At 37.9% G+C, this 18,676-nt stretch overlaps 1 protein-coding gene across 1 annotated transcript in view; it reads right to left on the bottom strand.

The window, feature by feature from the left end:
* Positions 1 to 3,676: 3,676 nt before the first annotated feature.
* Positions 3,677 to 18,676, bottom strand: part of dicer1 (dicer 1, ribonuclease type III) — a 49,722-nt gene continuing 34,722 nt past the window's right edge. The window contains exons 24-29 of the mRNA XM_067455692.1: positions 17,066 to 17,218; positions 14,399 to 15,167; positions 12,856 to 13,124; positions 12,059 to 12,221; positions 11,804 to 11,879; positions 3,677 to 7,835 (exon numbers count right to left, since the gene is read on the bottom strand). Coding sequence (XP_067311793.1) covers positions 7,670 to 7,835; positions 11,804 to 11,879; positions 12,059 to 12,221; positions 12,856 to 13,124; positions 14,399 to 15,167; positions 17,066 to 17,218 — 1,596 coding nt within the window. The 3' untranslated portion in view covers positions 3,677 to 7,669. The remainder of the gene's footprint in view (positions 7,836 to 11,803; positions 11,880 to 12,058; positions 12,222 to 12,855; positions 13,125 to 14,398; positions 15,168 to 17,065; positions 17,219 to 18,676) is intronic.

Genomic DNA, 18,676 nt, shown 5'->3' with positions numbered 1-18,676 from the left:
CAGGAGATTCAGCCCGCCTTGCCCCTACCTCGGTCCCTATTTGGGACCTCGCCATGGTTTTGGAGGCCGTGAAGGGTTCCCCCTCCTAACCACTTCAGAACACGAGCTTGAAGCACATATCACTCAAAACCGTTTTTCTGCTGGCTGTGGCCTCGGTTAACCGAGTGGGTGGCTTACCTGCACTCTCCGTGAGCCCTTCCTGTCTTGAGTTTGGGTCCAGCAACTTCAAGGTTGTGCTCAAACCGAGGCATGGTTTTATGCTGAAAGTGCTATCAACCCCTTCAGTATGCAGGTCTTTGCACTGCTTAACCCGCGTCTCAGAGAGAATAAGACGCAAACCTATTCTGCCCAGTCAGAGCATTGAGATTGTATCTAGAGCGCTCCGCCCCCTTCAGGCAGTCGGATCAGCTCTTCATTGCTTCGGTGGCCGCACTAAAGTTTGTGCTGTCATGAAACAGTCTCTCACACTGGATAGTGGATGCAGTCCCACTAGCATATAGGTCCAGGACCTAACCTGTCCTACAGGCATTTAAGCCCACTCCTCTAGAGGCATGGCCTCATCTTGGGCTTGGTCGTGTGACATTTCTTTGGAAGATATCTGTGCGGCGGCAGGCTGGGCCTCTCCGTCCACTTTTATCAGATTCTACAAGTTGGAGGTTCCAGCTCTACAAGCAGGGCTTCTCTCCATCTAGGCTCTATCTTGACCCTGGCAAACAGATTGCCTTACATTTTGGCCTGTACACATTAGTCCTTAAGCACTATTCATTCATCATAAGATCCGACTAGGTCCGATCAGCTGTTCAAACGAACCGACTCTTCCGGTTCTTCATTCCCCTTATAAGCCGCCTCTGTCGGTGTCTCGGGGGTTTATAACATGTGCTTTGGGTATACTGGGTCAGTCAGCACACACGGCGCTTTACATTGTGTTCCCATACGTAATACGAGGAACCTCTCTCGAAAGGGAACGTACTCGGTTACTTTCGTAACCTCGGTTCCCTGAGAGAGAGGAACGAGTATTACGTTCCGTGCCGTGTTTATGCTTCTCAGGTATCGCTTCAGTCGATCTTAAAACCTGACACCTATGGCGAATTAGGGTCTTATATAGCCTCCTGTATGCAAATATAAGCACCTTTTTCGGCGGGCTTCTGGAACGCCCCCCATTGGTTCGTTCCTCTCAGCCGCCTCACCATAGGTTCCTGCAGTTGCCGCAGCCCGGCCAATCAGAGCGCTCCTCGCGCTGGGCTATGGCCGTGCAGCTCACTGCGCTTTACATAGATACCTTTATTAAAAGTTTTGCTTCACATTCTCGAGAAAAGGAGTTTTTCCCCATACGTAATACTCGTTCCTCTCTCTCAGGGAACCGAGGTTACGAAAGTAACCGAGTACGATATTTCTTTCCCTCCTTTATCTGCATTTTGATGAACAAAGCCTCGTTCAACTTTCCCCTCCAAGATCATCTCAGCGGACATGCTCCAGGTGATCTGCTATGAGTATTTCATCAAGAGTGCTGTACTTCGGTTAAATCTGTTTTAGACCATTTTTGGTACTTTAAAATGACGCAAAGCAGTTTAATCAACTATCCGTGTCAAGAACAAAAGCCTTAAACCAAGAACCAATATGTACTTTGTAGTCTGTATCAGTGCCACTAAACAAAACTGGAACATTAATGAAATAATTACCGTAAGCCATCTACCATTGTTTGGTCCAAGGGGTCAAGGTTTGGTTAAATGACCACGTTAGCCCCTTCTGGTAGATGTTGTAACTACACCATTAGGCTGCAAAAAACATATTTTAGTTTATTTTAGGGTTTACTTATCGCTATTAACCAGTTGCTTATTAGCATGCATATATTGGCTTATTCGTATATATAGAGCACACATTAATTAAACTTACTTTACATCCCTTAATCCCAATACCTAAACTTAACAACTATCTTACTAAATATTAATAAGCAGTAAAATAGGCTGAGGAAAAAGTCATAATAGTGAATGTGTGTTACCCATACTAAAGTGTTACCCATATTTCTTCATTGGGGATGAAAATTATTAGGAATTTGATGTTTTCAGTAATTTAGTTGCCAGCTAGGATAATTTCAAGAAAAAAATGTGTAAAAATTTTTTTTTGTATAAACTTACGCCAATGCCATAAGACATTAATATATTCAATAAGAATACTGGATACTTTTATCATCTCAACAGTAATGTCACTTTTGTAACTTGTCATTTTGTCTAGCAATTATTTTATTATGCATTCATGTATTGTGTATGTGTGTGCGCATACATAGCAATGAGGTCTATTGATTCCATCTTGCGGAGAAACATTCAAAAAAGCTTTTCATTGTTCTTGGTACTTGCACACGAGAAATGACTTAGAGGATATTATGACACTCATATAAAAAACTTAGCTACACTACACAAACTATTGAAAATCATTCAGTTCTGCTATTTTTGTTTTCTCAATGAAACCATTTCTGAACACAAAAAATACAAATGCAAACCATTATTTATCACAATAATAATGAATTTCTGTACAACAACATTATTGACTTCTAGGTTACATTTTATTTTACATTAATCTTTATTACACTGTAATTATACATTTAAGTACTGAGTAATAATAATAAGTAACGTAATTAAAATTCAAAGTAGTTGAATGTAATTATGGATAATTTATAATTATTACTATAGTAACTACATGTAACATATGTAACAATGGCACTGTAAAAACGTGTTAGCCTCTACTTTTAGCTCTACTTATAGCAATATGTATGTATACTGCAAGCACATAGACATTCAATACACCTAATTTAAAGTGTGGCCTAATATTTCAAATATAATAGTTATTATTACTCAGTAATTAAAATGCATAATTGCACTGTAACACTGGCACCTTAAAATAAAGTGTAACCAAGTGTCTGTTTCAGTTTTCAAAACCCTAAAATACTCAACATTTTCAATGTGATCTCAAACATCTGTACCCCACTAGGTACACTCGAGAGCTTCATGTTGGGATTATTGGTCTCAAGCAGTCCCAAATCAGCAAACATCCCACTAAGAATCATAATTTATAGTATACCGCGTAACATGTCTTTTTGAATCCAAAATTTAATTATAATTTGTAATAGTGTGGCAAAACTCTCCTATCAGAATATATGCTCCAATGCTTGCACAGCTGATGTGAGGTCATTTCTCACCTACCAAGAGTGAGCGCTCCAACTCTATTTTTTTATTTCTTGGCAAACATTGATGCAGCCATACAAAATGTGCAAGTGGCGAAATGAATACACAAGACCATAAAAAGGCCCGGAGAGAATGAAAAAGTATACTTGCAAACACGGGTCATACCTACTTCATCTATTACATAAGGCTCCTTGCAAATGTGATTAAAACATCGGTCATGGTTGCTGAGTCCACCTAAACGCGAACGGCCTCCTAGCACTCATAAACGGGAGGCAAGCGCACTGCTTGGGTTAGGAAAATACTGAGGTCATCAGCATATGCCTACACAGCAAAGCACACACTTACACTGTGGCCTGCGACCGGCTTCTCACACAGTATTAGTAGCCACAGCCGTGCAGCTCATAAAACAATCTAATACATCATTTCTCCTTTCAGGATCTGGAAATGCATATAGATTACAGCGAAAGCAACGAAAAGAACTCACATAACACCACAAATGAACGACCATACCATAACTTTATTGTAGATATACTCAGCTACAATTACTTAAAAAAAAGGGAGGGGGACAGGCAGGGGGGGCAGAATTTTTAAGGTTTGTGATCCATAAGGTGCAGAATGCAAACCACTGCAGCACTGATACAGTATGAATGAGAAATAGACATTTAAATACACGTCCCTTAAAAATACAGAAATTTTGCTGCAGTTTGTGACCCATAATTCCCCATTTAAAACCCCCGTACTGTTAGTGCTCTACGGTGCTCGACGTTCCCGTAAACCGGAGCTTGCCACACATTCCAGTCCTGCTATGTTGTCTATGAACACCTTGCTGCTAAGAGTGCATCTGACTTTTAAATCAGGTAATTATATATATTTTTTCCTTAAAAAAAACAAACAAAACACTTTGCTATGAAAAAAGCCCTTCTAAATAAATTTCAGGGCCGATTTAATCAGATCTATTAAATGTATTTAGTCTAAAAAGGAAATACAGGTGGGTGAGAAAGGAGAGTTTTCACTGACATGCACTAATACATCTGGATTTATATAATCTAATATTGGCGGGAGGGGTGATGGGTGAGGGACAGTGCGGTCCCAACATGTTAAAATCATGCCAGTCGAAGGACTTGACGGGTTACATTACAATTCCATATTCAAAGTATTACATTAAGGCAGGACACGAATGTACACATAGGACACATATTTAGCCCCAGATTGTAGATTCGAAACTACTTTTCTACAGTGTTTTTTTCTCTGATGATATCCTGCAGGCACATTGTATCTCTCTCTGCTCACTTTTAAATACATTGGTAATATACCAGCGATGCAAACAGCAGCAAGGCCAAAACCACAAGTTATTCCTTAAACGTTACGGCATCATATATACAGGTTTTGTATTTTTATTATCGTTCTGACATGAGGTAAAGTATGGCGCCCGAGTGCAATGCTTATTTGTGCTACATGTTTAAAAAAAAAAAGAAAGAAAAAAAAAAAAGAAGAAAAAAACATTATTCTCCACCATGAAGGAAAATACAATCTGCAGCATATGATACGATGGAGGACCACTTTAAGAAAACACTCCCACAGATGATACTTTTTTTTTTTTTTTTTACTGTGATATCTGTTCTGTGGGACTAGCTCTGGTATGATGATCGATTATGTGGATGTTTTGCTTCTCAGGAAAAAAAAAGAAGGAAAAAAGATCTCCATATCCATGCGGTGGCACCATATGTGTGATTTCACATTCTCTGAAAGTTTAAAAAACCAACAGTGAGAAGAAAGCTTAAACAAAAAGTGTAGGGGAAAAAAAAGGGTGCGCCTTTCAGAGGCTCAGGAAAAAAACGTAACAAGCTGGGGGAAACAAATGTACAAACGCAAAAAAATAATAAAGTTGCAATAGTCTGAGGGTTAGGGGTTACAGAATCAGTGTCATGTCGCAGGGCCGGTGCGCTCTGACCCTGATGCACAAACTCGCGCCATTGGTTGAGGGAATATGGAAGCCCATTCATTCCCAATGACTTTCAATATTTAACTTTGGAGTTGCGACTGGGATCAAGTAAAGAGGGTCACTCAACTCTTGCTAAAACAGAATCAGATTGCTCTCTCTCCTAAGATGGGGAGTACTTCGGTTGGAGCCGTGGAATCTTGGCTTTAATCGGGTTACAAGACAGCGTGTAACCGACTGATCAAAGTAAAAGCCTATGAGACATAGAAGCAGGAAAATAAAAACTGGAAGGCAATATCCAATATGAAGCATGGCACACAAAAGTCCTTCACCATATAGAAACCATAATTGCCAAAGTAGCAAAAGATGAGTTTAGATGTTCAACAATATTATAGGGTCGAAAGGCACCGCTTTAGAGCATGCTCCATTAAAAGATGCAAATTCAATGTCAGTGGGAATGTATTCTAGTGCAATTTATATTTATCCCCCTATAAGGTGCTCATGAGCATATACAATACTGTGACTCAATGCCATTCAGATTTGTAAAAAGGCATATCCACAAATATATTAATTAACATTTTATGATAAGGCCAAACTATTCGCAAGGGTCTTCTGAGGTAGCAATGCCAGGGATTATGTAACTTCAGGAATAGTTTGTCCGTAACATAAGTGTAGAATAGACAGAACGAGGAAGAGAAAAGTAACCTTCAAAGATGTTAAAATGTTCAAAATTGCACCCTTATTTCCTGGGGTAACAATTATAGATAAGGGTGTCCTCTGTTTTTTTGACTATTAATACATTGACCAAAAAAAAAAAGTTATACGAGTTGATAAGACCGTAACAGAGCAAAGTGACAAAGGCGAGACTCGTGGCTTTTAAGAACGCATCAGAGTGCAATCTGCCGATTTTCTCAAGTGTTAAGTGACCCTTCTGATCGGATTTGTCACAATTGTCGCCGCGGTGAAGGAAAAACCGAGCTCACCAAGACAGGCATCGAGCTTATGTGCGGAGAACTTTTTTCTTCTTCTCGGCATTTCCCCTTCAAGCATAAAAACCAAAGGAAAAACCAAAACGGGGAAACAATTTCTACAGCCTGATGAGTCGACAGAACAAAAAAACCCAACCCAACAGATTTCAAAAAGGTAAAATTAAGAGGTAATACAGTTACAGTGCAAAAAGATGAGAAATTCAAGCTTAAACATAGCACCAAAAAAAATAAAAAATAAAATTAAATGCATGCAATTAACTGAGGTATTCAAGTGAAGAATGCCTATTAATATGAAAACATTTAGACAAGAGGCTACAACTCATTTACGCAAAGAAAAAAAAAAAGGCTGGTTACCACATCTCCAAACGTGTGAATGTAGAGGGATTGATTGATCAGGTGCAACCTCACAACGCTGCATCAGTATCGACTTTGGTAAGCGATGCGCGTGAAGTCTAGCGAAATATCGGTTTGTCCTAAAGACGGTACGTAAAGGTGCTTTGTGTCTTACAGAATTATCTGATTCTATTTTTCTCTTTCCGCTTTTTAATATAAAATCTGCAGCATATTTTCCCAGGTGATATGTCCTCCTGTTTATCGTTCGTGACGTTATATCAAAACTAAGTCAGTCAAGTCAGTCTATGGAGACATCTAATGTTCATAAAGACTGTCATCAATATCAGTATCAAAAGACATTACCGAAACCCAAGTATCAACGTATATTTCGTAATAAACATTTAATATCGTATATTTTATATAACGTAGTTATGACGTCTATGCAACCCATCCGGTTGGCTACACGAACATGCATCCTCAAGTGCCGTTTTCAACTGTTGATTACAGTAATCGGGAATGTCAACTTCCTATCCGTCTTAAGGATGCGAGGGCCTTTCTCTCTCTCGGTGCTAAACAAACCTGCTGTGATCTGACGAAAAAAGGTTTACGACTCTCACCAAAATAAAGCGGACACTAGAGAAGTGCAATTATGATTGAGAATACATCATCTCAAGATAGAGAAAAGCATTTCCAACAACACCAACACTATCTTTCTTTCCACGTGCCCTTCCTGCCAAATGGCAGCGAAATGGCACTAGTGCACAGATTGAGGAATTGTGTGTTTTCATGTTGCGGTTGTTTCTCTTATTTAGTTGATACATTGGAGTTTAACTATGTACACTGTAATACTACCTATAAGCTTTAGCTTTTTTTAACCACTACCACAAAGCAGAGCATATATCTTTTTAAATGTTAATAAAAATAGGGAAGAGGGGGGGAGAAGACCTGACCTTTTTTCTTAACACTTGCGATACATAAAAAAAAGAAGCACTCGTGATCAAACAAAGCTGGGGAGAAAGAAAGATTGTGTTTGCGCACGTAAAGAATAAAATGAAACGTGAACCCTATGTGAATTACTCTGAAATCTTTTGACTCGATTCATTTCAGTTAGACAGCCCCAGTGAGAACGCAGTCAGGGACAAATCTTCACTCGGCCGTAAACTGGTGCCGAGAGGGGTTCTGCTGTGGGGTTTTTTGACTGGTGTGTTGGGGTTTCTGCTGTCTGAAGCTCAGTTGATTTGGACCTGAGGTTGATTGGCTTTGAGACTGCGCAGGGCTCGGCGGGCGGCCGCTGACTTGGCTATCCGGTAGCTGCGTCCCACGCCTTTGAACTTGCCTTTGCCCACCACTTCCACCGTCACCCGTACTTTTCCATCATAGGTTCTCTCCGCAGGGCTGTTGGACGCAGAGAAAGAAAAACATTGATATGGCTATGATTTAAATGATAAAATGAATATATTTTTAAACTATAGCAACCATCAGTAGCTATGCTTCAATCCACCTATTTTTATGCACATTTTGGGATATCGCATAAACTCTGGATGGAAATGGCAAAATAGTATGCGCTCATTTGAGCCGGATAAACTTTTTATCCGTTAAGAAAACATGAGGATAAACTACGACAGAAACACATTTAACAAATAAATTCCTCGATGTGCATCAAAAAAGACGTGTCTGTGATGGGACAGCACAACTGAACTAACTAGCAGACCAATCTCATTGCACAGCACCTGAAATACTGTTTTGGTTATCCAAGTGGTTTGTTATAATTACCTCCCAGAAATTTCTTACATGACTGTGTTCCCAAACAGCAGGCATCCGTCTCCTATTACATTGTGTCTGCGCGTTCTGAGGAGCGAATCATTTATTATATTCTAAATTATTATAGCCTGACAAGCCAGACCCACATCACTTGAGATGTTGGGTCTGGGAACACATCGTTGGCAGGGTTCAATCCAAGGGGCGGGATTAACTCCCTCTGCACGCAATAAGAGATTGCTACAACCGACCAGAGCAACGAAGAAGGTGAAGTGGAACTAGTTGATCGATTAAACTTGTACCATATCTGGTCGGCCAAACTCTGAATACATCTTCCTTTTTTGCCATTCTTTTCTCAAAGAAAAGCTTACATCTAAAGGCTGATTTATACTTCTGTGTTGGACCTATGCCGTATCCTCTATGCCGCAAGTTACACGTTGGATTTTATTTATACTTCTGTGTTGTTATCTGCGTCAATATGCAATTACACATGCAGACCGCTAGTGGGCAGTGGCCGCAGGCATGCTGATGGAAACCCCCAGTCTTATGGCAAACGCCGGAGAAGAAGTGACTTGATTACACTGTCATTGCATGCACCCGAAGTATTAGCAGTGATGGCGGTAGATAGCGGCTTTTCTTTCACCTTGAGTTCTTGTATGTAATACAAATTAAGCATCTCTAGTTGATTGGTAGAGTAACATAGACAATCTGGCACTGAATGCGTTTGTGAAATCCTGCAGTGTGCTCGTGGCCGCTGTTTTCAGGTTGCTCGCGCACTAACTAGCGCTTCAATCGATTGCTGTGGCGGAGATTCATTCCGTTGAAATCTCAAAACGAAATGCACCCATTGTGATTGTGGCAGGCAGCGGGGCGAGGGACCGCGCGAGTGGGCCGGTGACGAGTGTTAATGAGTGCCAGCTGCATGACACACCTATCTCGTCTCGCGGCCATGTGACGGGAGCATAAAAGGAGGAGCAAAGGCAGCGGAAGACGAGAGAGGACCAGGCCTGGAATTGATGTTATGTTTTGTTTATGTTTTATTATGTGTGTGTGGGCAGTCGTCCGTGAGGGGCTGCCCACGTTTTATTATGTGTGTGTATGTGGGCAGTTGTCCGTGAGGGGCTGCCCGTGGTTTTACTTTCGTTTTGTTTATTTATTTTGTATTAAAGTTTTGAACGTTTGCCGGTTCCCGCCTCCTTCCTTCCTTCCATCCACGAACTTCGTTTCAGTGATGTATTCCTGTTCTTGATTTAATCTGATTAACATCTTTGGTTTTAATGAGAAAATAAATAAACTATACAAAGCAGATCTATGTATTGATTCACTAACAAAGAATCTCTGCACTGCAAAATATTGTTATATAGCAGATATAGGATGAAACTATCATCTCTGAACATACGCAATCCTATCGCAGATGTATTTCTTTATTTACATACCTGAGGGAGTGGTTCTAGCAGACCTGAGGTGCGCGTCAGGGTACGTCGTAGGGTACGCGCGCCACACACAGCCTATGGTGTAGCTATGGCGTACACTTGACGCAGAAGTATCAATTGGGCTTAAAGGGTTAGTTCACCCAAAAATGAAATTGATGTCATTAATGACTCACCTTCAAACGGTTGTGTATCAGCGTATTGATTCATGATTCGGATCGCGTGCCAAACTGCTGAAATCACGTGACATTGGCGATCTGAATCATTGATCGATTCACTGATTTATAACTGTTTGAATCTTTATTTGAGTATTGAACACAAACAAGGAAGAGAAGACGATGCTGAATAAAGTAGTTTTTGTTATTTTTGGACCAAAATGTATTTTCGATGCTTCAAGAGATTCTAATTAACTAACTGAGGTCACATATGAACTAATTTGATGATGTTTTTATTCCCTTTCTGGACATGGACACTATAGTGCGCATAAACTTGGATACGCTCTCTGACTAAATATAAAATATCTTAAACTGTGTTCCGAAGATGAACGGAGGTCTTACGGGTGAGGAACAACATTAGGGAGAGTCATTAATGACATCAATTTCATTTTTTGGGGAACTAACCCTTTAAGTCTTCCAGAGTCATTCCCAAAGACGATTTAAAAGACCGCTGTTCACCAGCTTCTTTTTTGTCAAGTAGTATGTGGAACCGTCAACATCATGTTAAGCAGCCCACTGACTCTATACACGATGTGATTGGCCTGACTAGAGTTTTAGAGTAGGTTTTTCCAGCTCGTAAGCCAACGGAGAGTTGCTAGACGCTCTGGCTGCACTAGGGTGTGTCAAGATTTGTATGCATTTCTGTTCTCTTCACTCACTGGATAGAAACAAATTTGTGAATGTTTAATGCGATATTGCAGTTCGCAATTTTGGATGGAAACAAAGCTATACCACATTAGTGCTGTCAAAATTCATGCGTTAATGCATATAATCAATTTAATCTGTTAAAAACATTTCAGAATAAGCAATTAACGCAGCATCTTCCCCCCCCCCCACCCCCCACCATCCATTGGCTAGCGCTACATTATATGACAACACCCCTGTTCATGCAAATGCTTTTAAACCATTTATGTGCGACATGACACGAAAGAGAATGCAGTGCGGTACTGGCGGGCAGAGGCGCCCCCTCAGATTTTTGAGCCAAAAGGATTTGAATGCAGCTTTGATAATTAACCATTTTAAGCATACGGTCACACCGGTGTGATAAGAACATTCAATAAGTCAGGTCATCAACTGCTAAATTCAAATCTGCATTCACAGTTTTGGCTAGGGCTCAGCCATAGATCAGTCATATATCACACATTCTCATGAAATGCGAATCTATAGCAGGAATTGTATTTATCGTGCAAATTATACGCCCGATTGACTTTTTATGTGCATCTATGCACTGTAAACCCTTTGGGTAGGTTTAGTGTTGTGGGGTTCATGCATATAACTCGCAATAAAGTGCATATCATATGCATGTGAATTGATCTGACATATAAATCCTATGTAAGGATTGTTTTAAGTTCACTTAAATTAAAAGTCATATATTTTTAAAGCCTAAAAAATGTTAAAATTTATAGCTTTCAATTATACTGTAATGGTAAATGCTATAAATAAATGGCAAACAAATAAAAAGCCATTAAGCAAATGTTTTAAATATAGACTACTGTCTTTATGTTGTTTCTACATTAATTTTGAGATTCATAGTGAAATTATTACAATATAAAAATACATTTAACAATCGACACCACAATACTTTATAATCTGTGATATACTGGTAGTAAGAATAAATGTACTATACAGTATTTCAATATCTTTCTTGGGCTGCAAAACAATAATTATTATTCCCACAAATGTAATATGGTCTTTAGTATCAATATTGATGCATTGAATCTATAATTTTGGTATCCATCCAGCTGTACTCACATTACAGATTCCAATCTCTTATAGGCAGATTGTAGGGACTCAGAAATTGTCAGGATTCAAAAATTTTTAAATGACTCCTATTTGCTATGAACCACACACTGATACAGTAGCTTTTAGTGTATTTGCACATTCAAATTTGCACTATGTGTGTATTTTTCAGATGGTTACGTTAAGTGGTTGCTTGTGTATAAGGGAAAGACATTCCCACCTGAACTTAGCAGTCTCCGGTTCCATCTCCAGGAGTTCACGCACTGGGGATCGAGGGACATTAGCAGAGAATTTTTCTAGAAAACGAGACCAAAACAAAAGCGGAGCATTTCAATCTGACATTTCATCATGCATAAAAATGGCACGATATTTGAAAATGACTGAACTTATGGTCTTCGCCACATGAGGCGGCAAACAATCAGATGGAACAGAAACGCAGAACTGATTTACTCGTCTGTACGCCTTTGGCCCTTACCTATGAGCGGCCTCATCATTGGATAATACACTTGCCAAACTGTCTCAAGTGACATCCCGCTATCCATGTAAATTGCACCAGCTAGTGATTCAAAGATGTCTCCCATTGCTTTGGGGACCTCGATGTCTTCCTCCTTCTCCTCATCTTCCTCCGATCGGCGAAGCTACGAGAGAGTAAAAACAATTCCGGTTCCATTTTTTCTTTCCCGTACACAGAAAATAAGTGTTTCCTCTCAGGACAGAAAACTGTGCTTATCCATGTCAAATTCACATCCCCAAACTAATAACACAGAACAAACAGCAGAAAATGATTTGCAGAAAATGTGGTCATAACTTAAAGGTACAGCTATGTTGTACCGTAATGGTATTTCCTCTCGAAATGAACTGCGATCAATTACTTTTAGTATTACACTTATAAGACCTAAATGTTCAATATTGGGGACAACATTACCCAGCTATGTAATTAAGGGGAACATTACTTATTTTATTCAATTTGTCTTTCCTCTTTCAGTATCCAGTGTTGTCCCTTAGGCATAAAATGCTTTCCAGTCAAACAAGACTAGATTCTGTGCCAAGATAACCATTTCAAAATAAATTAAATCCAACTGCATTTTTACAATCCAAAAACGAAAACAAATACAAACACAGACCAGATTCCCGATGACTGCCAGTGATAGGATGTCATGGTACTTAATCTTTATGAAACATTATACATCTATGCTGACAATGGCATATAAATGAAATGATCGTTTCCAAGGCTTAATAACTTTAACAGATAACAGCGGGATGATAGCTCACCTCCGAATCCATTCCTTGCATTTCATTCTTCTCCAGCTGAAATTGCACAAAATCATCGATCACGTGGAACAGTTCGGGCGAGACAGCTTTGAAGTACTTGTGGTAATCGTACTTGACAGCCAGGGAAGCAAATATGGTGTTGTTGACAAGTGCAGAGCGCAGGTCGGTCAGCACGCCTGGAGAGTGCTGCCGGGTATCTTCATAAAGGTGCTTTGTTATGAGGTAGTCTAAAATTGCATCACCAAGGAACTCCAACCGCTGATAGCAATCTGTCCGAAGTTCAGAGTTTAACAAAGAAGGTTAAAATGAGACCGTTAATAATCACAGATCATTAATATAACAGAGTCACAACACACCACATGACATGAGGTCATTGTGGAAAAACACAAGTGGAAATACAGTATTTTTCACACAGCAAAGATTATAATACAATTATTCTTAATAATAAATCAGAAAAAAGGTTCACGAGTTATTGTTTTAGGTCTTACAAAAAGTGTCACTTTGTTCTATAAAAAAATAAAATAAATAAATGGTATAATAAGAATACTTAATCTCACACTTAGGGTTGCTTGAAATACTAGTACAAATCTTTTTTTTTTTTTTTTTTTGTAAATTTCGGTACCTGACATGATTGATATACAACAATATATTCAATGCAAGTCACCCAAATCAACTGAAGAACCAAAATTACATTAAATTCATGGGTAACTCCAGAAAATTATGAGGTTTATGCAAGATATTTAATTTAATAATTAAAAAATATTATATTTTATTATTATACAATTTAATGTAATGGTAATAATAATCATAATTCTATTAGATTATATAATACTTATTTTAGTTGCAATCTGTGGTAATTTAAACAAAAGTTTATTTTATAATGTAGTTTAAATTATATAAAACTACATTATAAAAAAAAAAACTTTGCTTAAAGTACCACAGATGGCAACAAAAATGAGTAGCAAAATAACAACAACAATAATAAATGATTACCAGTTTGTTTCTAATAAATAGTATATAATTAAATATATAATTTAATAGTAATAATTACATTCATTCTATTCAATTATATAATACTCATTTTTGTTGCAATCTGTGGTAATTTAAACAAAGTTTATTTTATAATGTAGTTTAAATTATATAAAACTACATTATAAAAAAAACAAAACAAAAAAAACTTTTTTTTAAAGTACCACAGATTACAACAAAAATGAGTAGCAAAATAACAACAACAATAATAAATGATTACCGGTCTGATTCTAAATAGTATATAATTAAATATATAATTAAACATAATTGTAATAATATTACAATATTAAATAACATAATACATACATTTTTATTACAACATTAATCTATTTAATACATATATGTTTAGAACTATAAAACAATTATTATTACCTATTTTATTGTACAAATTGGGAATCTACAAAAAAATAAATAGTATGAAAAAAGAGTCAAAGCAGTATCTTAATTTAGTTCAATATTGATGAAATCGATCAATCTTACGATTCTTAAAAGCAACTAAATAACTTCCACGGACCTGTTATGGTGTTGTAATGATACGAGGCGTGCGTAAAGGCCTGCAGAAGATATGCCTTGTTTTTAAACGTGTAGTTTATCTTCTTTTCAAAGTTCTCGAAGCCTGAAATGAGGTGGTTGAGGGTCCGTTCAGCATCTGGGTGGTCAAACATACAGCGCGGAGGAATCTTCAGCCAGCCATACTGCAGCTCAGCCGACCCCCCTGAGCTCTGCTTCTCCGGCGGGAGCACCTTCAGGCCGAGGGAGCACAGGAACAGCTGGGCTGCCCTCTCCCCACAGCTGGTGAGGTAGCACCCCAGCAGGGCCTCCACACAGTCGGCTATGCTCTTGTCAGCGATGCACTGCTCGGTGTGGAGGTCATAGGAGATGGACTGTTTCCCAATATCCGTGCCACAGTTTTCCTCGGAAGGGTTCCAGAAGCCCACCACAAAATCATCCTCCTCGCCAGCTTTGCTGGGGTCCAGGTAGCACATGGCGTCCCAGGAACTGTAGTCGAATTCATCAGCGCCACTGTCTGGGGAAAAGTGGGAGTTGTGAGGTTTTTTGGGTGCCTTCCATTCGTAGCCAGGCTCAGTCGGCTGAAGGGAGATCTTCTTCCCGAAGGCGCCGGAGCCAATCAGCATGTTATCGATGAATCGGATGTGATCGTAGTAGTACTCCATATCATCTTCCACATTGACCTCTTCTTTAAACGGCTCGACCTCAGCATCCTCTGCTTCATCGTCGTCATCCTCATCATCGCTGGCTTTTCCGTTGGCCAAATCTTTATTCTAAGAAACAAAAACAGATTTCCCAATGTCATACAGCTCCAAAACCCAAACCAAACAACATCACGAAGGGAGCGTCGAGTCCAAGAGCCCTGTGAAGCCAAGGCTCAGTATCTACAACAGATTTGCAAAGATTACAATTTAAAAGTGTTTTAGTTCAACCACAGTATTATGTTTGCTCAGGAGAGCTCTAACAGAGCCGAGGCTAACGGTCCAAGTCAATGACTCACCCAATCTAATGCGATTCAAAAGCTGAAACGGACTCTAAAAATCTTTTTTTATTGTTAATATGCCATAACTTTGACCATATGAGAGAACGTCTATTGCATATTCATTAAAAGGTTAATACCCATGACACCTAATACTGTAATAATACATGGAAGTGACACTTAAAATTACAGCACCCGAGGCAAATTTAGTACACATGTACCATACATATACACCTCGAACCACACAGAGCGACCCAAAACATACAGCCAGTCTCCGTCGAAACCATGGACAGGGCTGGTAGAAACCAGAAGCAGAGTTCTTTCCATTTTTCTTACTTCTGTGCACATGTCCTAATATATCACATATGCTTAAACACAGATGGAAAACTCTGGCTTATATTTAATAAAAATATATTATATATTTTAAATAATTGTAGCACTTCTTCCTGTCCTGACATGTTTCTTGGCTTAAGAGCTGCAGATTTCTTGAATTTCATGACATATCTAAATAACCTTATCGTGAGGGCTGCGATATGGTGAGGTTGAATTTCCAAATTACAGATTAATGTAATGTTTTTGAAACAAGCCTTTTAGTCTCATCAAGGCTGCATTTATTTGTTTAAAATACAATAAAACAGCAATATTATTATAACAATGCAAAATAACTGTTTTCAATTTTGAAATGTATTTTATTTGTGATGGCAAAGCTGAATTTTCAGCATCATTCCTCCAGTCTTCAGTGTCACATGATCCTTCAGAAATCATTCTAATATGCTGTTATGGTGATCAAGAAACAATTCTTAGAATTATCAATCTTAAAAATGGTTGTGCTGTTTAATATTTCTGTGGAAACCATGAATCTTTTTTTTTCAAAGCTCAAAAGAACAGTACTTTTAAAGCGACTTTTTTTGTAACACTAAAGTCTTTACTGTAACTTTTGATCGAATAATGCATCGTTGCAACTCTTAGTAACACAAACTTTATTAAAATTGTAAACCATTCATAGATTTACATGAGTTTTTATGGTCATCACATTTGCACATTGTTTGAATGACAGCACTGGGATTGACATACTGTGTAATTAAAATACAGAAATTAAATTAACCCTTCATCTAATAAACTGATTAAACCAACTTTACTTGACCTGACACATTAGCGTATATTGTCATTGCATTATTATTAGTAATTTATTTGCATGCCCCATTAGCCTTCCATATTAGGCTTTTTACCTAACAAAGCATTCCAATTTGTATAAGGATAATTTCCTAACTCAGTAGGTTGCATTATTACATTTCAGCTATAATTAGTCAAGCTGCTACCTTTAACTTATTCATCAATTTCTTGTATTTAGAGGTTTGGAAGTAATTACCCTAGAGATGACAAGTGAACGGTGGAAGATTTGTTGGCATTAGCTTAAAATCACACCAAAGGTGTGTCAACTGACTACATCTAATATTTTTCATGTAAAATAAATAAATCCAGCCCTTATTCTTCAAGCAGAAAGGATAAACCTGCCCCCTAGTGGGAGAGACAGAAAACAGCTGCAGCTCAACTCTGCCAAGATTTTCCTCAGCTCAAGGCACAGAGCCATGTAAACAGACTTGTAATTGTGCATGAAGATGCATGTTGATATTGGGATAAGCTCGACTTGAGCTATTGGGTAAACAAATAGAGATGCTCTCTGACTCATACCTCATCTGAGTCCCACTTGTCCGTGCTGCTTTTGTCTTGATTCACAACGTAGCCCGGAGGAAGCCAGTTTACCGGGGGATCAAAGATGGACACCACCATTCTACTAGGAAGGCCCTTTTTCTTCCCCAGGCGATACAGGTTACAGTTGCTGACCTGGAAATAACAAAGGCAAAATGTTTGTTATCCATATAACACATGAAGTAAAAATGTATCAATATTTAAATAGAGGCCTAGCAGCTGCCAACGTCTTTATAAATGGTAGCAGTAAATTAAATTAGCATCTTCTGACATCAGTAATTTCAAAGAGATGTGTGATAAAAAACCAATAACAATTTAGTATGCAAATATTATGAATCCATTAGACTTTATTTAGCAAAAATTCTATTAGTCCAAGTAATTAGTATCAAGTAGTTGCAAGAAATTAGTGCAAAGAGAAATTATTATTGTAAAAATAAATATATAATATTATTAAATTGTATTATTGAATCATAAAATGCATTAATATATTTATCTACAGTATATTAATACACAAGAATTATGTATAATACTAAGTAAGTACATTACAAATTAATTAAAATAATAATTAGATTTAAAATATAGTATTTAACCCCCTTAAACTGCCACCCCGACATGAAAATGCCCTATCCAAACTCAAATGGTTGTAATTCAAGAATGCTTTTGGAATATAGACCTATGTTTGGTCTTGTTTTAAAGACAGCAGATTATTATTATTATAGCAGATTATTGCATAAGCACTTCAAAAAATTAAAGTATGAAAAGGTTAAGGAAGTTTAAATTTACTGTAAAATTCATTGTAAAATAAAATTGTAAAATAAAAGTTTATTTTATTTTTTTTATTTACTCTAAAGCAGGGGTCTCCAACCTTTTTTCATTTGAGAGCTACTTTTTAAAAATGAAAGTCGCCAAGAGCTACTCATGTTTTACAATACTTAAAACTCTTAAATAATGCATCAATTCTCATATTAACAACAATCCAAACTGTTTTACACCTGAAAGAGTGTAGTAGAAGTTCCAGTAGTCGGTACCAATACCATAAACATTTTACGGTAGTCAGTAGGCTACCAATGTTGGTACCACAGCAAAATGTTTTTTTTTTTTTTCGTTTTTTTTTAACTATTTAAAAAATTTTTAATTAAATTTAAAACGTTTATTATTTATGATGATAATTATTATAAGTAAATCATACATTTAAACATTTAAAGGCCATATGCTGTTTAAAAAGTAATCATTGTATGTTGTGTGCAGAGACACGTGAGTGTGTGTGTGTGTGTGCACACGCTGGCGCGCGCTGCCGCACCCTCGCATCTACGCCTGTTATCCAGAATTTGCAGGAGTAATATTTAAATAGTAATTTGCAGTTTAATATTCACAGACACTAGTATATATTCGGCTACATTTTGGATACATCTTGAGTCTGTTTTTTCAAGATTGGGAAAGGTTTTGACTATAAAAATAAAAATAACAATGAAACCTGACACCGCCCACTAGGGGAGGAGCCTGCTAAAATAATTTCCATGGTAACGCAATGTTCAATTTTTTAAAACAGTTTTCACAGGATGAATTTTGAGTTCATAAACTTTCGAATTATAC

The sequence above is a fragment of the Pseudorasbora parva genome, chromosome 10, assembly GCF_024679245.1.
Source record: "Pseudorasbora parva isolate DD20220531a chromosome 10, ASM2467924v1, whole genome shotgun sequence".
Classification (NCBI taxonomy): domain Eukaryota; kingdom Metazoa; phylum Chordata; class Actinopteri; order Cypriniformes; family Gobionidae; genus Pseudorasbora; species Pseudorasbora parva.
The sequence above is the reverse complement of the archived record's forward strand: the minus strand, read 5'-3'. Positions and strand labels throughout refer to the sequence as shown.